The sequence below is a fragment of the Sebastes fasciatus genome, chromosome 1 (genome assembly GCF_043250625.1).
Source record: "Sebastes fasciatus isolate fSebFas1 chromosome 1, fSebFas1.pri, whole genome shotgun sequence".
NCBI lineage: Eukaryota > Metazoa > Chordata > Actinopteri > Perciformes > Sebastidae > Sebastes > Sebastes fasciatus.
The window spans coordinates 40,455,340-40,478,046 of NC_133795.1; the positions used below are offsets into that span (position 1 = coordinate 40,455,340).

A 22,707-nucleotide genomic window follows, 5' to 3' on the forward strand; every position below is an offset into this window, starting at 1 on the left:
GTGTGGTGCGCGAATAGCAGACGAGATGAGTGACAGTCGGAAACGAAGAAGCATGTAAAATTATGGTATTCTGGAAATAATAAGGTTTAGTATAATTATATTGAATAATTTCAGTGATATATGTGCACACATACTAATCATAGGTCAAAACAGCGCTAACTTTGGATGAATTATAAAAGGCAGAAGTGGTAAAACGAAGAGCCGTTTGGGAGCCGAAAGAGCCGGCTCACTAAAAAGTGACGGATTTCCCATCACTAGTGTGTATGATTCCGCCCTCAAGCACTTCCGCGTGGCTACTTCCGGGTCGGGTGACGTAGAGAACATAACTGTCTGTACATTTAGACGTGAAATCAAGATTCAGCGGTCGTTTAGGTATTTTTGGTACAATGCGGTAAATACTCAGATCAATGACGCTGGCAATGTATTCGTCATTTGGGATTATTTTACGGTACCGTATTTTCAGTTACCCCCCCGCCCGTTTTCCACGGATGGTTTCGTCCCCCCGGTTCCAGCATGGTACCTCACGTGCGCGCGTCCTTACGTCCTTACCCCGCGAGCACACGTGTTGGAGCCTGGGACAAGATTGGAGCCAAACTGAGCCAAAAGCAGCGCAGTTACCCAGTTACACTGCGCATGCGTCATACATACCCCACAGCTCAGGACGTGTCCCAGCCTCTTTCAGTAGGCCTTGCAGAGGCAAAGGATGACGGGACACATTTTAGGGCACATGAATCAATCACAGCCAAGCTGATACCAAAATAACAAAACAAAACACATATCTAATATCAAAAATAATCTTATTTGTCATTGAAAAATATTCATGATCATTCATTCATTCTTTATTTTCCTACTTCCACTATTTGGGCAATATCTCATATGATTGAAGTGTATGATAGATTTCTTATTCTTAGCACAAATTGTATTGATTTATTTCAGTTCTTTTTTGAATTTTGAAAATGACTGGCAATTTAATGCAAGTTAACAAATAATATATTTTTTGAAGTTTGTTGCATTACTCTGAAACAGAGTATTGTTTATGTTTGTTTTTAGGTATAGGAGCATTCTCTCTCCTAGCTAGACGTAGTTTAAAGGTTCCATATCGTGCTCATTTTCAGGTTCATTCTTGTATTTTGTGTTTCTACTAGAACATGTTTACATGCTGTAATGTTAAAAAAAAAACATTATTTTCCTTGTACTGTCTGTCTGAATATACCTGTATTAACCCTCTGTCTGAAACGCTGCGTTTTAGTGCATTTCAACGGAATTGCAACTGAATTGCAATGCTAGGCAACAGTTTGGATCCATGTTTACTTCCTATCAACTGATGTTATTCACATACACCGCAACAGGAAATAAACTGGGACACATTTAGAATGTTTACGTTTAAAACCGTGTAATGGTCTAAATATCGTATATTTGTGACATCACAAATGGACAGAAATCCTAATGGCTTGTTTCAAACGCACAATTTCTGAATACAGGCTGTGTGTATTTCTCCGTATATTGAGCGTTTTGATAGTTTAACAGTATTTATATAGCACTTAAACCTGCTTTATAATATAAAAGAAAATCTCACTTTTTACAATATGGGACCTTTACAAGTCAGATTAATTTCCATAAAATGAACTTGGCATGCATTCATCCATCCATCCATCCATCCATCCATCCATCCATCCATCCATCCATCCATCCATCCATTCAACGCTTATCCCATACTGTCATTCACTCAGCGAGATTGTGCATTGCGAGTAGCCTTCAAATAAGTAGGGTAGTTGAAGGAGAACTGCACACAGTCGTTTCGTCAATCTCTTTATTTCAACAACATTGCATGACTCAAAAGTCCAATGTTTGATGTGTCCCAACAAGAATGCTGGGTTGCAATCCACTTTTTATACATTTCCAAACATTGTAAAACATAACAAGGCATCCTATATAGGACAATCACATCGTTGGTAATCAAGTGATCATCTGTATCACCTCACCTGCATTGCCAGTTTGCTACCTGTGTCTGCCTTAAATATATATTAGCCTATTATGGCACCATTTTGTGGTTAAATACATAAAAAGAATAAAATTTAAAAAAAAATGTATTCCAATAAAATTTCCAACAAATTTTATTCCAAATGCTTCATGTTTCAAGAGCAATAGATTAGATAGATTGCCACCTCACCTACTGCAGTGCACTTTCTCAGGGCCTTGAGAGCGAAGACTAGGCTAGACATTGTGTGGTTGTGTTCTAGATGAGAACATGTTCTGCTACCGGAGAGGTTAGACCCGGTCTCCTAATAGTACTTCTGTGATGTGTTAAAGGTCTGTCCTGAATGGAGATGTCTGAACTCTTTAGTACGGGTTGTGTTGTTGCAATAAGCACATGAGTACAAATAAGTAATAAGACAATATGTGTTGACAAATTTAGTGTAATGGAGTGGATAACTCCATCGCTCAGTTTACTGTATTAGGACACATAAAAGCCATAAAACGCTCCTAGTTCATATATGTATATATATATATATATATATATATATATATCAGGTCTGCAACCTGCGGCTCCGGAGCCACATGTGGCTCTTTAGCTCCTCTCCAGTGGCTCCTTGTGGATTTTTAAAAATGGAAATGAATAACTCTTTTTTGTTTATATTTAAATTTGTATTTATCATTGTTGTAGGTCTATGGTACGACGGAGTATTATGGCCACATTGATGAAAAAAATAAAATAAAGGTGTACGGGAAAAAATGTTTATATGAGAATAAAGTCATAATTTTATAAAGTAGTAATTTGACATGTTATTTTCTTTTTTCCCGTAAAGTAATGACTTTATTCTCGTAATGTTGTGACTTTATTCTGGAAATCTCAGATTTTTTCCCCTCAATGTGGCCCTAATACTCCGTAGTCCATTTGCACTCTGGCCCTCACTGCATTAGACTTATATACTATATACTTAGACTATAAACTGCGTTACCTTCATCACACTGCTCAAACGTTTTGCGGCTCCAGACAGATTTTTTTTTCTTTGCCTAAAATGGCTCTTTTGATAGTAAAGGTTGCTGACCCCTGTACAGGAACTATAAACCTGAAACTGAAACTGCCATAAGGCCTCTGTCTTTGATTTATTAAACACCTGCACAAACTGTTGTGCTCCAAACTGGACTGTCCAGTGCATCAACAGGGACAGGTCTTTGGCACAGCAGGTATAGTCAGCTTGACTTGTCCAGTTTGTGTCTCTGTGAATGGCAGAATAGTCTTTTCTTTGTCCTGTGCTGACATCATCCCTTATGAAACGAAAGTTATGATTGACCTCAGATGACTTCATCGGTCTGTCGTGTCCCTGATGAGAGAATGTCTGGGATGTAATAATGTTTATTTGTCCATTCTCAGATGAATGTCATCTCCTCTGAAGCACGTGTCACACAGCACTACAGAATACGCCTCTTTTTTAAAAGTTACGCTTTATTTTGTTATTTCCCAACATGTTTGTTGGTAATCCAATGAAGATAAAATACTGATGTGCTATTTCGGTTTGGGTCGAAGAGACCCTCCAAACTGCAAGCTGTAATGTGTCTAGCAATGAGTGTGTAGATAGATGTATGTATGGAAGATCATCCAGATAAAAAACTATATTATGCACATCATATATACATGACCTTCAAACTCAACTGATATTTTTATGAATTCATTACTTTGGAAAATCACTAAAATATCTTGGTTGCTTTTTATTTTGCTAACGTGTCTCCTCAATTCCTTTTCTCGATTCCTAACCTCACGTCTTGGTCCCGCCCACGGGAGATGCGAGGAAAGAGGAATCGAAGGCAACATCCTGTCATCGGAGCCGTCCTTTTAAAGCAACGTCAATTAAATATGATTTGTGTCACAGCTGGATCAGCTGTCCATTGTTCTCTTATATTGTATTTTATGATCTCTGTCTGATGAGCAGAACAGTGTTATATATATATATATATACAGTATATATACATATATACTGTATATATATATATATTATATGATTGATTTATTGATATATATTATATACACACACTCCTGTCTATATGACAACATGAAATTCAACAAATTAGTGCTGAATGTGAGAGAATGGTCTTATTGATCTAATAATTTGACGTCAACAGCTGTTTGCACTTGTAAACGTCATGTCACGATTATAGCAGTAGAATTGGGGGTATAGCCTACATTCGAGATAAAAGCATCAGTAATATATCAAGGTGAAATGTCATTAAAGGGACTATTTGTAACTTTCAGAAATGCTTGTTAACAGCGACACCTGTGGCCGTGAAGTCAACGAAAGTCAGCGTCGGGTTCGCGCTTGCTCGCTCTACATAGACATGAACCAACATCGCTCAACACAGTGAGGCGACACACGTCAGCTAAAACCACAATATCACTCTATATTTCAGCTGCTTGGCAGCAATGTTGGCTGACCAGACGAAGGTCTCTCCATGAATCAATGCCGATCCTAGTGTTGGCTTTTCCTGCTGGCTGAAGCAGGAAGAGAAAAGTTATCGTCTCCGAACGCGCCCGCAGGGAGACACCGGCACCCGATCGGAGACGGTAACGTTTCTCTTCCTGCTTCAGCCCCGCTGATAACGTTTCTCGCTGCGGAGCCCCGCAGCGAGAAACGTTATCAGCGTTATCACAAACGTTATCACAAACGTTATCAACGTTATCACTTCACAAGACACGGGAAACCTCTGTTGGTCTGGAGGAGCTGCAGCATTTATTTTCTGCACAAACGTCCACTGTACATTCACTAGATATTCTCAGAGCTAAACTAACTCTTCTGCAGTGTGGAGTGAGCGCGCGTGCACGTCTAGAGGTGGAGCGATACAGCGAGGACGCGCGCGGTGTGTGAGTGAAGGCAAGCAGGTAGGAGAGCAGAAACTCCGGCCACACGCGAGCGTGCATATGCGAGCGCGCATGTGTCCCGACCCGGTACATTTATACGCTTAAAAAGTTACAGACAGTCCCTTTAAGGAATGCGTTTAGAAACAGCCCCTACAAGGCGCTACACAAACGGTGAAGGGCAGAAAGTTTGATCATCTTAAAAACTACAATTTATGAATACAAAAGGAACAGTTACATTTATAGAGTCCTGCCATGGTTTGAGATTATTTCAGCTGTGTGTTCCGCCTCTTTAACATCGCGGCTGCTGAAAAAATTTCCGCAAAGGACACACCGGTGTTTCCTCCCCTCAGCTCCTCCAGAAGCCTCCTGTCTACTTGCTCCTCGTCTCCTTGAAGTGCATTTAAGGATTGGAAGAAAACTTTATGATGGTTGAGGGGGAACGATTTCTGGGTCACGGGAGGAGAGAGGACTCTCACATGGGCCACAGCCCCCCCTTGTTTTTATTAGCAGGACTACATTATGCAGGAATGAATGATATTCAGCATAGAAAGTTGATCTTGTGTGAATATTCATTTGAAATATTTGAAAGACCAAAAAAAACATAACAAAAGAACGTTATACTCAAATTCACATTAAAGGGTACTCCAGCTATTCAGTATTGCACTTCAGGAAGTGGGGGAATTGTGGGAGACAGATTAACAAGACTCGGTCAAAACTGAGTATATGTCTGGACCGTATCTGGTCAGTATGTGAATTTGTGGCTAAATTGTTACATAAATAGTCAGTGGTCATGTCTATAATGTTTTGTGAACAGTTTTTTCCCATTTATATCCTAATATTTGATTGAAAGACAACTTATAATGAAGCAATTGTAATAGTAATAGTAAATGGTGACATTTACTAGTCAGTATATTATACATTTTATACAAGGTGAAAAGGTATTAGTATGACATACAGTATGCAAGGTTAAAGGTATTTCATTTTTTTATTAAAGCATTTGTATCAAAAGCATTCATCATATAAGTGGTGTGTAACAATATATACATACTTTTCGAAAGGTTATCAGTGTTGAGATATTCCCTCTGTCTTCACTGATGTTATTGCTGCTGTATTTATTCCTAGATGGAGTGTTAATGGAGCAGCTACAATGTTAGCATAGACTGGCACTGATCGATCCGAACTCCATTCAGAAAACAAGCATTTTAAAAGTTGTTTGCTTGTCGTCTTGCGGACCGACCTGACTAAGCATGAATTCTTTCTTTTTTTACTAATCAAAATCATTATGTAGTTTTATTTCGGCACACTTTTCATCTGTTTATGTAGTAAGTTGGAAATGCTACATGTTTAGTTTTTATTTAAACAGACACCCCCTCTATTTTTTGTTAATAATTGAACTATTCTAACAGTTTTGACACAGTCCTTATTTCAAGGTATTACACCTTCCCATCAGTAGATGGCGCTGTGGTGCTGCTGTGGATCCATTAGGGAGATTGTAGCTACATGCTCTGCTCATACACAGTACAGAAATAAACAAGCTGTGGCTTGAGCTAAGACGCTAACTTTGGTCCTCTCTCTATCAATCCACAGGTACTGCAAAAGTCATTTTTCGATCTTTAGTTTGCATCAGCATCAAATGTGAATGTAATATGAATCGTTTGGTAATGTTGTAACATGATTTTGACATGTTGGGGAAGCGAAGCAAGCTCCACTTTGTAGCTAATTGCTCTGACGAAGCTCGCCATGTTGAGTAGTTCTGTCCGTGAACTCCAGTTTACACAGTAGTTTTGTAAGTGTAAGAAAATGTATTCCAAATGTTGAAAGAGTATTAGCCAGCCAGCTGTGAGTAAACACAGTGATGAGCAAGATACCATATTCAAACTATTTCCACATCTCTGGTCACTTGCTAACATGTCGTGGTCGTACCATATTAGCACGTGCTGCTGTGAAGTGCACGTGTGTGAGAGAGTATAATGTGTAAGAATGCTGTAGGAAGGTTTTGTGTCTAATGTGATAATGCTGGATGAGTGTTAGTGGGACTGTATATGTTAATATGTGAGTGTCTGTAGGTATTGGGGTAAAGTGAATGTGTGTTTTGAGTTACAGTATATTATGCTGGTATATATTAGTATTTTGAGTTAAGCTAATTTCTGTTTATGGGGAATATAGTATGTTAAATCATTTGAGCTCGAATGCACTTTTAAATCAGACAGCAAGATAATGTGACTGTGAATTGTATGCAATTGTATTCAGAAATAAACAAGCTGTGGCCTGAGCAAGACGCTAACTTTGGTCCTCTCTCTATCAATCCACAGAAACGATATTTGTATATATTGGCTACACAGTGCTTCCTAGCCTGTGTAACCCCTGCTGCCGGTCCACATTTCCCCTAGCGCTGGTGCCGGTAACATTTACAACAACGTCGCTGCCGTATTTATGCCTGGATGACGTTATGTTGAGTGTTGATGGAGTAGCTACAATGTTAGTATAGCCTGGCACCGATCGATACGAACTACGTTCGGAAAACAAGCATTTTAAAAGTTGTTTGCTTGTTGTGTTGCGGACAGACCTGACAAAGCATGAATTCGGTCTTTTTACAAATCGACATCATAATGTCGTTATTTCGGCATCATTTTTATCTGTTTATTGCAATTAAATCACAACACAGTCTGTTTATTTTGGGTTCTGCAGTAGCGACGTGTGGCTTGCTAGATAATCAGTTCAATGGCGCTTTATGTGAATACAGCTCGCTGTCGGGTGACATTATGAACCCAGACACGACGGCGTTTGGTTTTCTGGCATATCTGGGACTTCCACAACGTGTACAAAGCAGCAACAGTGGTTATTTCTTCCATGGTTGATGGAGGAAAGCGGGGCGAAAATTTGCTTCACGCCTGGTGTGAATGAACAGTAATACAAAACAAAGAACAATATAATGTAACTTAAACGAACATAAACAATAGCACATGCACAACAACAGCACTATGTAATGATATTATTGAACCGCTGACACACTCCCCAGAAAACATAAACATGGAATTGTTCTCCACCTTTTTCATTTTGAAAGAGCAACGACCAATGAGGAAACTTCAACAGTCGGCCGACCAATCCTGTCACTTCATCACTCACTCAGTCAGTCCCTCACTCACTCACTCAGTGACAGACTTTTGCGTTTGTACGGCTGGCCCTCTGCTGTCCAGCCAAAAAAAGAGTGTTCAAAATTGGTGCAGCATTGGCCGAGATATCCTCACATTTAACCCCTATTACGGGTCAATCTTTGAAACACTGGATCCTACACTTCCCATAATGCAACTCGATAGTGTCCCTCTTAAAGTATTGATATAGTCCAAAAACGAATGTGCACTCGTGGGCACTTACAGTCCACACGGTCATACATTTTAGGACCCTTACAGACACGAGCAGATGACCAGGTACCAGATAAAATTCTGAAATAGTTGTATAAATCTGAAAATGTATATTCTGAATTGTAGACATGCATCACAGTCTGTAAAGATCGCATTGTGCCTCTGTCTCGCCCTTGCCTGGCTCATGTTTCTGTAAATAAATTCAGACGGAAAAGTAGCTGTGTTAAGCAATGAAAACGTTTTATTAACATGTCTGTAGCCAAAGCTAATCCCAGAGTATACAACATCTAAAAAGTATAAAAAAAAAACAATACTATGAGAGGTCAAACATAAAAAAAAACTACAGACTAGACTCACTTAATGGTTAAGACCATGGTGTCCTGCAATGAAAACAAATGCTGATTCATTCAGCAGTAAACAGGAACAATGCCTCGCTGGAGGTGACTTCATAATGGTAAATACATTTAAACTAAACCTTAAGATGAATTAAAAGATCCACACAACAAAACTCCAAACTCTTGAACTGTCATCTGTCCGTAGTTATGATTTGCATTGTGTAATAAAGTATTTACAGCTTTTCTTAAATGCAATATCTTAAAATTGTAGTAACAAAAATGACAAATAATAATAAAGAAAAACATTAAGAACCTATCAAGTAGTTGTAGGGTTTCCTATTTACAGATGTATATTTAATAGAACGGTGTATGTAAATCAGAGCTTAACAAAAACAGTGTCAAATACAATATCAAAAACCCCAAATATGCTATAAAACCGTAAAAAGTACATAAAATGTTACTGCGACATCATAGAAAAAAAAAAATATATATATACACATTTCATGAAGTTGTGCTGTTGCGTGAGTGTAGGAACTCTGGTCTGCAGCTTGCAGAAACCAAGTCTCCTAAAAAGGATAGACGAGATCAGCTATGTGGCACGACACACTGAAATCTTGTCTGCATCTGTCACTGCATTGTGAAGCTTGTAGTGGTCCAGGAGCTGTTTCCAAGCTCTACTGCAGTTCAGCAACTCTTGGTTCCCTTTGAGAGGACAGAGACATTTCAGTTATGAAGCTACATAGGAGCTTTGGGTTTTAAGCATAGAAATAAGAGATGAGCTGCTGTATCTTACCAATGATGCAAAGTCCCTCCTTGGCTCTGGTGATGCCTACATTTATCTGGTTGGGATCACCCACAAAGCCTAGATGTTTGGACAGCCAAGCTCCGTCCGGTTCTCTCTCGATCTCTTCACTTGGCAGAGAGCACACTGTAGATATGATCACATACCGCCATTCACTTCCTAGAAGACAAAATGTTGTATGTCACACGATGAATCATTGTTTAACAACAGAGTGGAGGTTGTTCTTTGGTTTCTTCTAAAATACCAGATTGAGTCATGGGATTGCAATTCATATGTCCAGAAAACTTGTTTATGTTGTGAAAAAATCAGATTATGATATTAAATAAAAAATGTGAGATATGGTCGTAAAATATGACACACTGCTTTAAAATACCCATTAAGACAGGAAGTAGTTAGACCCAGCATCACTGAGACAAGCACCAACATACTGTACTGGTTACAAGTAATTCTTCAGAATGAGTAGTTTTACTATGGAATATTATTTCATTGTTGTGTAGCTACCCTACTTTGGTTGTGTCTAGAAGATAAAACGCAAATTGCGAAACTCTCACGAGATGGTTAAAGTTAGGCATTGACCTCCAATGGTTAGGGTTAGGTATTGACCTCTAATGGTTAAGGTTAGGCTTTGACCTCCAATGGTTAGGGTTAGGTATTGACCTCCAATGGTTAAGGTAAGGCCTTGACCTCCAATGGTTAAGGTTAGGCATCGACCTCCAATGGTTAAGGTTAGGCATCGACCTCCAATGGTTAAGGTTAGTCATCGATCTCCAATGGTTAAGGTTAGGCATTGACCTCCAATGGTTAAGGTTAGGCTTTGACCTCCAATGTTTAAGGTTAGGCATTGACCTCCAATGGTTAAGGTTAGGCATCGACCTCCAATGGTTAAGGTTAGGCATCGACCTCCAATGGTTAAGGTTAGTCATCGATCTCCAATGGTTAAGGTTAGGCATTGACCTCCAATGGTGAAGGTTAGGCTTTGACCTCCAATGGTGAAGGTTAGGCATTGACCTCCAATGGTTAAGGTTAGGTATTGACCTCCAATGGTTAAGGTTAGGCATTGACCTCCAATGGTTGAGGTAAGGATATGTCAACGACAGTGAGTCTTTGCAAGTTTTTGCAATCTGCAGGGTACCTTCTAGACATGGGTTACTTTCAGTCAAGATTTGTCATTAGGAAGCAGAGAGGTATACTGTCACCTTGGCTTTTAGTGATTGTGGTAACGGTGATTTTAGTCAGATTCTTCTTCTTTCTCAGCTCGTCTCTGATGTCTGACACTTGGGCATTATAAGGCGACAAAATCACAATACTTTGCTGTTTGATTTTGGCAATCTTCACCAGCTTTTCAGCAATCTCAAGCTGCAAAATAAAAGCGTTGATGTATTATGTAAGAGCAGGCACACTGTCAAAATTTCTTACAAAGTTTTTCTAGGTTAATGTTACTGTTTAAAATCAACATGACAAACACAGGTGCCCAATACAGTACCACTTTGTCTCTCTCTTCCTTGTTTGCTTTGGAGTTCTGGTTGCCCTTGGCCGTGTTGACAACCAGACTGATGGTCTTTCCTTTGATGTCCCCAAAAACGATTGGCATCGTCCTCTTTTCAACACGCAGGACGCTGCTCGGCTGCTCCACCCCAGTTTTCAGTTTTCCCTCATAATATGCTTCTGACGGAAACTCGCATATGTCCTTATGCTATAAAGGCACATAATTGATAGTTGTTGATTACAATTTAAAATACTAAACTCAGACATATGGTAATACAATATTGCTACAGTAAGTATATATACAGTATGTATACATAATTCTCACCATTCTGTATTGGGTATCCAGCATCACTGCCCTGCTCTTCTTCTTTGTATAGTAGCGTTCAAACAGAGACTTGGCCATCCCCAGCTTCCTCACACGCTCATTCTTCACAATGGGTCGCAACTGTTTGTGGTCACCAATCAAAACAATCTGAAAGTGATATTGTAAGACATTAGTTAATACCTAGTGCCCCAAACTCCTGTAAATAGCCGGTGAGACAGAGGCGAGTAGATGGCTGTTTAGCCAGCAAACCAGCACTTGAAAGAACCTCCTGTGTCCAAAATGGAAAGCTTGATGAGCCTCTGCCATTAGTGTATGAATGTGTGTGTGAATGCTGAGTGTAAAGTGCTTTGAGTGGTCGGAAGATTAGAAAGGCGCTATATAAATGCAAGTCCATCAATCCATTTTCCATATGCCACAAATTTCATGGACATTTGGCCAGTTGTCTTTGAGATTCATTGCCATGGACTAATCTGTTGGTCAAGGTAAGAGTTTGAGTTGACTAGAGAAATGACTGGGAGGCATTACCATTATCATTAGGAATGAATAATAGTGAATGATGTTACAATACATAATGTGAAATAATATCATTACATTCAACCAAATTAAAGTTCCAGTGCACACCAGGATACCAGTATAGACACTATTTTGTTAACAGATTACATTTAAAGGAGCAAACCCCATGTTTCACAAGAAACATGTGAAACGCATAGTTCTCTCCTTCTTGTGATCTCCACCAGGAGGATCATGATATCGGTTCCATGTGTGCACCAGTGTAGACATCTGAATAGATTCAAATGAGAGCGTATCTGTTGTGGGAGATGTGCAAGTGAAAAACACGTCTGATACACTTGCAGTCTAGATGGGGGGTTTAGCCAATTGTGGGTTGTATTCATTTGATTTAACATTACAGCATATGGTCGTTGCTGACACACCTGGCGGAGATCTACACATATAAAATTGTGTCTATCCTAGTATCCTGGTGTGCGCTGGAACTTTGATTTCTTTTGGTTTACTGTTGTTTACCCTGCACCAGCTGGCACCCAGGAGAGAAGCACTGCTGGGTACCTTCAGTTTTTTTTAATAACATTACATGTCTGATAAGGATTAGGCTAATAAAAAAACACCAAAAATTATAATCAGACATTAAAACTCATTGTGCTTTGAAAATGTAATTTCAGGACTGTATTTTCACGAATCAATACACAATTAGAGCAACATTCATCCTTAGCATACAGACACATCCAGGGCCGTGTTAATGGAAAGCATAAGCAGGATACTGATTGTTAAATGAAAAGCTCACCTTTTCTGGGTTGTTGCAGATTAATGGAATCAGGGCCTGGGGTTCAGTGGCCATTGCACATTCATCAATTAGGATCTGACGTGCACTGACTGTCTTAGTCAAACTCGGGGTGGACGACTGTGTACATGTGCACAGTATGATGTCATGCCGTTCAAGCTCATATGTCCGTGCATCTCTGAGAAGTATTTTGTATCTAGGAGGAAAAGCAATCCATACAGTTAGGGTAAAGTAAACTAAAATGATGCTAACAAACACAAGACATTAGAGTTTGACATATACCCCATTTGGGACTGTCTCATCACACTGAATAAAAGTGACTATGAGTTCCCTCTAATGTCCTTTTGATCATTATTCTATGACTGAATAAGGAACAATATGATAGGGTCATAAGGATGAGCATGTTACAGTACTTTCACTAACTATTTCAGGACATACGTAGTAGTGTCCCACTTAACCCCATTTGGAATGTCTCATCCACTGTCTCATCACTGCATAGGAGACAGTCCCATAGAAAATCTCAGGGAAGCGGCTGTGCGTGTGACAGGGTCAAAAATGACTTGTGCATGATGCATGTTTTTTTGTTTTTTTTATTCTGTTTTGCATGTTTTATGGTTGTTTTTATTCTATTTTGTGTGTTTTATCCCTGCATGTTGGTTGTTTGGGTTGCTTTTAATACGTAGATTGAAGTGTGTTTTTAAGATGTCATGAACTGGAACTAGACCTATGGACAGCCACACCCCCAATCAAAGAGACTGATTAGGAGAGGGGCAACAGGTGTGGCGGAGCGCCTGCAATTAGCAAGATGCAGCACAGGTGGAGAGGACAAAAGGAGAGAGCGGCTCGCAGCAGGAGGGGATCTTCAGTCAGAGACAGTCCAGGGAAGGCGGTGCAGCAGAACAGCTCTCCTGACTACTACCTACCAGCCCAGTGACCTGAGAGTTCCTGTGGGACTACATGCAGCAGACCGTGTCCGCCAACGCAGATTCACTCAGAAATCGTAAGTACCCTTTGGTACATTTACGTGGCGGACACACTGAAATAGGCCAGGAAAGCTTTTAGCTGGAGTTGTGATAGCCAAGTAGTGCGGAACACACTACTGGTCCTGGTCTCTGTTATTTCACAGTTTCGGACGAGCTGGGGAGACGGCTGAGACGGGCAGCAGCGTGTTAGGAGTACAGGGGGGCTAAGACGCGGACACGGGAGGATCGCCGGATTGGACTGGACTGGACTGAATTAAAGAACCGGATTAGACTGGACTGGACTGGACTGGATTAAAGAGCCGGATTGGACTGGACTTTTTATAGGGTTTTAACCTTGCTGCTAGTAGCATTTTATTCCTTTTAGCTTTTAGATTAATCATTCATTTTTAGACCCATGCTATTTTAATTGCAATAAATCTGGTTTTAATTTGACTTAGACTTCTGCCTGGTTTTTAACTCTGCTCACCTGATTTTAAAAGAACCTGAATTTATCAGAGTCCTAGGCTCTAAGTATTTCCTAGGTGGCGTTGTCGGCTCTGAGCAAAATCATTCATTGTTAAATCTAACTGGTATTTTAAGTTGCGGCCTTGCCATTGGCTGTTGGGCCCGGGCCACATGCGCTGCTCTTCAATGGAGGTGGAGAAGTTAATCAGATGTTTATTTGCCAAAGCAACAAGTTAGTCTTCATTCTTGAAGTCTTTTCTCTTGTACGTCTTTTCTTTGGTTTATTCCACGCTCGAAAACAAACGTTGACACATTTACTAATAGTTGATATTTTCATGCAGCTTTAAAGGGACTATTTGTAACTTTCAGAAATGCTTCTTAACAGCGACACCTGTGGCCGTGAAATCAACGAAAGTCAGCGTCGGGCTCGTGCTTCTGCTCGCTCTAAATGGACATGAACGAGCATCGCTCAAAACAGTGAGGCGACACACGTCAGCTAAAACCATAATATTACTCTATATTTCACCTGCTTGGCAGTAATGTTAGCTGACCAGACGATGGTCTCTCCATGAATCAATGCTGATACTGTGTTTGCTTCTCCTGCCTCAGCGCAGGCTTCAGCAGCGGGGCTCCCCAGCGAGAAACTCGTCTCCCTCCGCCCGCAGCCGGAGAGAGCAGGAAGACACCGGCAACCGGTCGGTAACGAGACGGTAACGTTTCTCTCTGAAGAGCCCCGTTACATCCCAAGACACGGGAAACCTCTGTTGGTCTGGAGGAGCTGCAGCATTTATTTCTGCACAAACGTCCACTGTACATTCACTAGATATTCTCAGAGCTAAACTAACTCTTCTGCAGTGTGGAGTGAGCGCGCGTTCACGTCTAGAGGTGGAGCGAGTACGCGCGCGCTGTCTGAGTGAAGGCGAGCAGGCAGAGGAGACGAGACAGCGAGCGCGCATATGCGAGCGCGCATATGCGAGCGCGCATATGTGCCGACCCGCTACATTTATACGCCCTGAAAGTTACAAACAGTCCCTTTAAAGTTTGTTAAACCAATAGTGCACCTGAACTTACTCTTTCACTTCTTCATCAGTCAGCTCCTCTCCTTCTTCCTCAAGGGCAAGTTTAATGCGTCGATCAAAATCTTTTATTTTACCCGAAGAAGGGTTTTGTTCTTGTCGCATGCGGTGATGCAGAGTGATGCTCCTAAAACCACGTACAATATGCCAATGTTAGTTAATAATTAAAGACATTTTTAGAGTTGAATGTTATCAACTGGTGTGATTACAATACCTGAGCTCTGATTTGGCACGTTCTTGGCGGAGTGACCTCCGGGAAAACTGAAGAGGGTAAGGGTAATCAAGCATCTCCACTTGTTGGCTGTAGACCCTGAGGGGTGTTAGTGTGTCCCCAAACCTCAACAAGTACTCTGTGTTACAACAGTAAAACATTGGTTATAGTAACAGAAAAAAATGCAAGTGAAATTTTAGCAGAGAAACAAAGTAACTTGCCTGCAACAACATCAACTGACTTGTTGGATGGGCCACAGTAGAGAATAACTTGCTTTTTGTTTTTATCCTTTGGGTCATCCAATTTCCTTTGGTTCTTAGAGTTCAGCTCAAAGAAACAGAACACTATGGACACACCAACTACTGTCTTTCCAGTTCCTTAAAGACAAATGGGAAAACGACTTAAGACTTTGCAAGAAAATATGAAGCATCAGGGTGAATATAAGTTCCAGCTCTTACCAGGTGGTCCCTGTATAAGTGTGAAGGTATTATTTAGAGCTTTCTCCACTGCACGATGCTGACTGAGGTTAAATGGTGGCAGTTCATTTTGTAGCTTATTCCTCATGATGTGCCACGTTGGTTTTACTGCAAAGACTAAAATGACAAGTTGTTTTTTTTGCAAGCAAGCAGAAAACAATTGAATCAAATTTAAAATACACTATAGGAATGTACAAAGTGTGTTGTGTGTATTCAATCTTATGAGTGACTCACATTGATACAAATATTTGAGTCAAGTGTATGCAACTATTTACTGCTGACAAATGGACATACCCTCTCTTGGAATGGGTTTTCCAAGTGCTATAGTCTTGACAAGTTCACATGCAGATGTAATGCTGACCACAGCATTTTCTTTCCGGCTACAAATAGAAAAGATAAAACCGTATGTCAACCATTTAAAAAGAAACTGTCTATCAATATATAACCTCAATGCCAATGCAAGGAAAATGAGAGTTGTGTGAGGTCAAAGTGAAGTACTCTTTAACTTACATGTCAGGCACGAGCTTTGGGATTATTTCAACTGTGAAACAAGTGTTTTTCTGAAAGACACAATCAGGAATGGTCTCCATTGGCAGGTGATTGACATAGAACTCCACTTTACTTCCTGCATTTGGAGTTTTTTTCCGTTCATGTACATTCCTTGTGACACCATGGGCCACCCATGTGAACTCTCTTGGGTCCACCAGTGCGGAACTTTCCAGGGTGGAAGACAACTTCAAACCTCTTTTCCGTATGCACAGTAAGCACTTTGAAAGGTTACATTCAATGGCCCATTCATTGATCCATGCCAGAGGCAAGAAGAAACTTCCAGTTAGTATGCCTTCCTGCTCTCGATTGAAGTTTACCACCAGGTTCTCGATGACTATGCTGTCACTTTCGCCCACTGCAGTGGAAGCAGATTCCATCTCACACATTGGTTTCCAGATCCGTACATACTCCTCGATGTCGCTATAAGAAGTACTTGATGGATCATCTGCAGATCTGGAGAAGCATGTGATAGGGCTGTGGACATGGTGCACACAAATCTCAAACTTTGGTTTAATGCGCACCAACTGAACAGCAGGCATGAGATAACCTCTTTTTGTTTCTTTTGTCATTTGGACCTGAAGGGTGTCACCTCTCTGCAACTGGAGCTCGATGTCAACTTCATGCTCCCTTTGTTCCTCTTGCTCCTCGGAGGTACATGAGTTAGTCCCCTCAGGTACCTCAGATGATTGTGGCAGAATATTTAGTTTTTCCAGTCGCTTTTTGTTAGCGTCCATTGTGAGAGACTTTGCGAGATCCCAGTTTTCTTTGTCAATTGCTTCGACAGTGGCTTTCCATATTGTCAGTGGAAGCTCAACACAGCGATCACAGTCTGGCATTTTCAACTCTTGGTGGATTTGCATGTTGTCAACTGCATAGATCCGCCTTTTCCATGTAAGAGTGACGCAGTCATTTGTTTCATCAAGAATTGGTTGGTCACACAATTGTAAATCTTTGTACATAATTGATAGACTCTCTGCAAATATGTTCTTGTTAAAAGGAAATGCCACTGCAAAACTTTCTCTGTTGAGACTAACAACAAAGGCCAGCTTTGAAGCACTTTGTTTTATCATGCTCACTGCATAGAAGATCTGCTCAGCCTTTTGTTCATATGCCTTGGCATCCTTCAGCTTGTGCTCAAATTCACTGCACAAAGTCATAATCTGGGGTGCAGTGTATTGGACATCCCTGTTACATATGAAGGAGTGCAAAAGTCTCTGCAAGATGATGTCCATGTACCGCCGTATTGGTGAGGATGCTTGTGTGTAAGATCTTACATTCTGAGAATAATGCCCAACCTGTGCTTCGGAGGAGGAGTTGGAACAGATGACCTCAGCTTTGCTAGAGCACCTTCTGAACTGATCAGTGACTGGCTGGAGCAGAGGGTGGATGTCATCTGCAGCAATCAGGTCCACCATTTTGTCGATATCATCTGTTCTGGCAGCTGACTGGATATCTTCCCACACTTCTGTGAGTATGCGGAAGTTCTCACAGTTTGGGGCTTGTTGTTCATCATGGTCAACTTTGTGACGCACATGAAAAGACAGTGGTATTAATTCTCCGCATTTCTTCTTGAATTCTTCAATCTTTTCAGGATCTGGTTTTGCCTGACAGCGAAGGGGTGTGCAATACCTGGTTCTCTCTGAACCAATCAAAGTCTCAGATGCATGTGTATTGAATAACACACTCAACTCTTCAATCATCAGATTGGCTTTGCGCTTTCCGGGCAATCTCTCATCATCAGGTTGAGAATAAACCCAATCCACAAGTCTAATCTTCCTTTGAGCTTTTGCAAAACAATAAGCCACTGAGACACAGCCTGGAACAGAGTCAAATGTAGGTGTCTCTCTATATCTTTCGGAGATCATGTCCTCTGCCTCTTCATAAGACAACTGCTTGTTAGACTTGATCCATGACAGCTGGAATTCGGGCTGTCCAATGATCTCATTTGTTTTCTTGTTCACTTTGAACATTAATGAAACCACCCTGCGACATTTGTTATCTGATAGCAGACTGAAGCATTCAGTGCTCTTTGGGGGGAACATATGCATGGTGTTTTCCCTACTGCCGTAATATGTAGCACCACGTTGTTTTGCAACCTCATCTAATTCACCACCTGGACTCACAAAGCTTGCCACATCTGCAATATGTACTCCCAACTCATAGTGGTCTCCAATTTCCCTGACACTGATGGCATCATCCAAGTCTTGTGCTTTTTCTGGATCAACAGTGAAAGTGATTATGTCAGTTTTGTCCTTTCTGTGTGTCCTGTCTTCATCTTTGGAAGAGAGAACCTCGTCTGATTTACATGTATTGGGTTCAACTTTGAATTCTTCATTCAGGATCTTTAGTCCATCAGCCGAAGAATTTCCAATTGGAAGAATACCTATGACGTTCCCCAATGGAATGTAACAATTTTCTTTCCAGGCAATCACTTGCACCACAAACACATTGTTTTGTGTGAGCTTTTCGTCAAGACGTACTTCTGTTGCAATTGTCCACCATCCATTAATTTGCTCATATATTGGAAGGAAGTTACGTCTTTTCTTGCTGATCAGTATGCGTACTTTAGGTGCAGATTTTGTAATGGGCATCATCGTCCTTTTGACAAATTTGTCTTCAGAATGATGTCTTGGCCTGCTGTGATCCTCATCCTCAAGCACGCACACAAGTACACGGGCTGATTCAGCTTTCTTGGTGATGCTGACCACCTTTGCTGTTTGTAAGACAACTTCATCTCCAGTGAAGACCTTACCCAGGTTTTCCCTTCCCTCGATGCTGATACGTCTGCTGGGGTTATGAAATGGTATGACATAACCTCTGTTACATGGCTCCCTGACCAGTTTTCCTTGCTTGTACACCTCTGGTTGTTTTTTACACAAATACAAAAGGTCTGTATTGACATCACTGATAGTGTGTGATGATCTTGACTTGTGGTGGTCAAAGTCTTTAAGTTGCGTTCTGTCTTCATCCGAATTATATTCTGTTTTCAGCTGTTCATATTCATCTTTCAACTCTTGAAGAATTGCATCGCTGAGAATGTGGCTCTCATCCACATGTTCAGACTTTTGAAACCTTGCAGTTTCCATAACATCTTTTTCGAAGAAATCTTTGGTGAAATGCTGTGGTGCAACACTGTTGTTGCTGATGCAATGGTCTATGTAGCTCTTCCAGACTCCTGAGCATTTCCCAAAGCAACAGAGGGCAGCAGCATCTCCAACCACAACCACATGGGACTGAGCCCTAGTCATTGCAGTGTTTAACACACGGGCATCATTGAACAGCTCCAGACCAGGCAGGTGAGATGTTTTTAGGCTGTCACGTGTTTGCACAGCTGTCATTATGACTGCTCTGAACTGTTTGCCTGTTAACACATAAAAACAATGTGTATTATGTTAAATGACAATAATATAATATATGAAAGGTAATATAAATATGTTTCATTTTTATTTATTTAAGTTTAAAGGGATAATTTGGGTGATGGGTGTTTTGATTTGGGGTTGTAAGAGGTACTTTTCAATAGCCAATGTATTACCTACAGTAGATGGTGGTCGGCACGCCCCCAGTTTGGAGAAACAGCAACAGGACTACCAGCACTGGAGCAAAGCAATGTACTGCTTTGGACGGGGACGTAAGCCCACCTAAAAAAATGTGTATCTTCGATATTGCTAAGCTACCGTGCTGGTACTCCAGTTTGCTTCTCCAAACTGGGGGCATGCCGACCGCCATCTACTTTAGGTAATACACTGACTATGGACCCCATACAACCCCACTTCAAAACACCCAAACTATCCCTTTTAAAACAAATTCTTATTTACAAAAGGCAAAGCCTCTTCAAATAGTCAGAAAGGTGTGCAGTTTAGCATTCCTTATGTACATAATGGGATGATCATCCAGAAGTTCTTAAAGCTAAATTAAAATTACCTTGCACGTTTGCAAGACTCTCAACGTGGACTCCAGCAAGCCTTCTTCTCGAAAGGGCTGTCCTAATTTGCCGAACCTATGAATCATAAGAAACAATTGAGATAATTAAACTATTACAAGGCAATGATAATTCAAATACATTCATGCAGAAATCTTCACTGTATCATTGATGTAATATTTTGTTTCAGTCTTTTGACAACTAAAAAGTAGTAATTTACCTGAAATCCCTCTGATAGAACGCAGATTGAGCTTTGGTCCTTGGTCCCCCAGGTCAATGGCCAGTGTTTGAGAGTCTCTTCCACTGCTTCAACCACTTTGGCAACCTCTTCTTTGTTGTACCAAGACATTGACCCAGTGTCCAAGAGACACTCTCCCCGAACATGGTGAAACTTTAGAGCATGGCCATTTGCAGGAGCCGGAATCTTTCCAGTAGCTTTGATGACATCATTCTTACCAACATAGAAATGGGTGGACACAAACTCTACAATTTCTTTGGTTGAGCGGTAGTTTTCACTGAAAATGATTCTACTGTTCTGGGCAGCATCACACTTTTGGCCTTGATAGTAGTGGAACAAGCGATTAAGGAGTGTGTGATTTGAACGGTGATGATCATCGACTGAGAACAGCTTGGGTCCCATTTGCATGTGATCTCCAGCCAAAACAACTCTGGTGTTTGGCCCAGCAAGAGCAAGGGCCATCAAAGCTTCACATTCTAGCATCTGAGAGGCTTCATCAATTAGTATGTGCGTGAAGTATCCTTCTGGGAGCTTGAGGTCATGAAAATGTTTCGCCATTGTTGTGGTGGTGATGACTATTTTGTTGCCATCAAGGGCAGCTTTTGTAGGTGGTAGAAAATACTGTCCATCTTCCGAAAGCAAACAGTATTTCAAAGTAATCGAATCTGTGGCAAACAAAGCCCTCTTATTGTTTGCCTTTATGCGGATTGGCGTCATTCCATCATTTTTCTTGTCGATGAATGGATGGAAGTGATCTCTGACGTACAGATCTGCAGAACTGGATGGACACAAAAATGTCAAGGACAATGTTGGTGTTGTTATACTGAAACGTCTTTACAACAGTGCAGTTTAGAGCAAAGAACGAAGCCTAGATTAACACTTTGAAAGTCACACAAGGATTACAAAATTACTTGGGGAGCACATGTCTATATGAATTAATCAATCAATATTTAATTAAACACATTTTCAATAATATATATTACCTGTTGGTGTGGGTGCAAATTAGCACTTTGTTGTGAGGCTGCTTACAAAGCTCTCTGGCTGCCGTAGCGAGGGTGAATGTTTTCCCAGTTCCAAATGGTCCATAGATGAGGAGTGGTGCCACCTCTTTTTGGACATTCGAATGACCTGTGATGAAGTCAATTGCCGACTGCTGCTTTGTATTCAGCTTCTCATAGTGGATGTTACTCACAGGAACTACACAGTTTTTAAGGTCTGGTAGCACTTTTTTTGTATCAGGAAGGAGGTCTATGGTCTTGTGCATGGCGCAGAAGCTGTTGCGATTCAGCTGAAACTGCACCTCCATTTGATAGGATTCATTGCTTTTGAGTGTTAGATCGGAGCAACATTTTTCCGACAGTTGCAAATACATTTTGTTCTCACTTGTTTCGTCTTGCAGAATGATGGCTTCATAGACCTTGGAGTTTCGACCACTTGAAGATAAAGGGGCTATCAGGCCAGACTGGATGCTTCGTTTTAGTGCCAGTCCCTCAGGGGTGTCTGGTGTGAGATTACAAGGAATCGGCACAGCACAGAACAGTGCTCCCCGAGGAGCCATCTTCATGCCAAACTTTGCACTGTTCAACGTATCCAATGTTGTAATTTCTCCACAAACATTTAATCTAAAGTAAACAAGAAAAAAAAGCTTAGTAAATATGTGCAAGTTCCAAACAACATACAGGGAAAATGCTACCCGATAAGCATATTACCTTGAGACAATCTGGTCCTCTGCCCGTTCCTCAGTGTACAGGAAGTGGTGCATTCTTTCTTTGTAGTTCTCATTGTTCAGAGGTGTTTGGCTGTTGTAGGAGGATTTATACACGAAGCTAATCTGAGGAGGCTTGTACTGCTTTAGCAGCTCCTCCTGTTCTTCTGTTCTGGACGAACATGGGATGATAACCCTGTTCCCTCGATGCCAACGCTCAGCACTTTGAAATCTGGTTACACGGTTCACAGTTGGTTGTTCAATGTCATCCAGTGACGGCTGGCCTACTCTTACTCTGAGTTTCTTCAAGAGCACTGGCCTCATGTCAAAATCTAGCACTAACCACTGGTCATATAGGCCTGGGTTGATGGATTTGAAAGACACGGTGATGTCATAGGTCGTGTCTTTGCTGAGAAAGTGTTCACCCGAGGAGTAGATGCAGGGCTCAGAACTGATGTCACCAAGGCTGAATGAAGCTCCTGGTTCTTGCTTCAGCAGCGCCATGTGCACAAGCTGTCTCTGTACATACAGAAAAGTGGCAGTTAAGCATACTATAACAAAACATTTACAGGACATGTTGTCCGATCCAGTAGAAGAGCTACTGTAGCTCAAACTACTGAAAAAGTTAGGGCTGGTTCCGATAGA

The 22,707-nt window shown here is 41.0% G+C and overlaps 2 protein-coding genes across 2 annotated transcripts in view; one reads left to right on the forward strand and one right to left on the reverse strand.

Moving 5' to 3' along the window:
* The window catches only part of LOC141775661 (P2Y purinoceptor 1-like), a 47,468-nt gene extending 46,048 nt beyond the window's left edge, over window positions 1-1,420 (forward strand). Inside the window, exon 2 of the mRNA XM_074649256.1 lies at window positions 1,085-1,420. The gene's annotated coding sequence lies outside the window, so the exon portion shown is untranslated. The remainder of the gene's footprint in view (window positions 1-1,084) is intronic.
* A 7,016-nt stretch (window positions 1,421-8,436) lies between these two features.
* LOC141775287 (3'-5' exoribonuclease HELZ2-like) overlaps window positions 8,437-22,707 on the reverse strand; it is a 28,047-nt gene continuing 13,776 nt past the window's right edge. The window contains exons 5-20 of the mRNA XM_074648498.1: window positions 22,067-22,581; window positions 21,341-21,979; window positions 20,340-21,135; window positions 20,122-20,197; window positions 16,162-19,561; window positions 15,946-16,031; window positions 15,634-15,759; window positions 15,397-15,552; window positions 15,179-15,314; window positions 14,960-15,091; window positions 12,465-12,657; window positions 11,165-11,311; window positions 10,838-11,047; window positions 10,551-10,710; window positions 9,346-9,513; window positions 8,437-9,254 (exon numbers count right to left, since the gene is read on the reverse strand). Coding sequence (XP_074504599.1) covers window positions 9,142-9,254; window positions 9,346-9,513; window positions 10,551-10,710; window positions 10,838-11,047; window positions 11,165-11,311; window positions 12,465-12,657; window positions 14,960-15,091; window positions 15,179-15,314; window positions 15,397-15,552; window positions 15,634-15,759; window positions 15,946-16,031; window positions 16,162-19,561; window positions 20,122-20,197; window positions 20,340-21,135; window positions 21,341-21,979; window positions 22,067-22,581 — 7,053 coding nt within the window. The 3' untranslated portion in view covers window positions 8,437-9,141. The remainder of the gene's footprint in view (window positions 9,255-9,345; window positions 9,514-10,550; window positions 10,711-10,837; window positions 11,048-11,164; window positions 11,312-12,464; window positions 12,658-14,959; window positions 15,092-15,178; window positions 15,315-15,396; window positions 15,553-15,633; window positions 15,760-15,945; window positions 16,032-16,161; window positions 19,562-20,121; window positions 20,198-20,339; window positions 21,136-21,340; window positions 21,980-22,066; window positions 22,582-22,707) is intronic.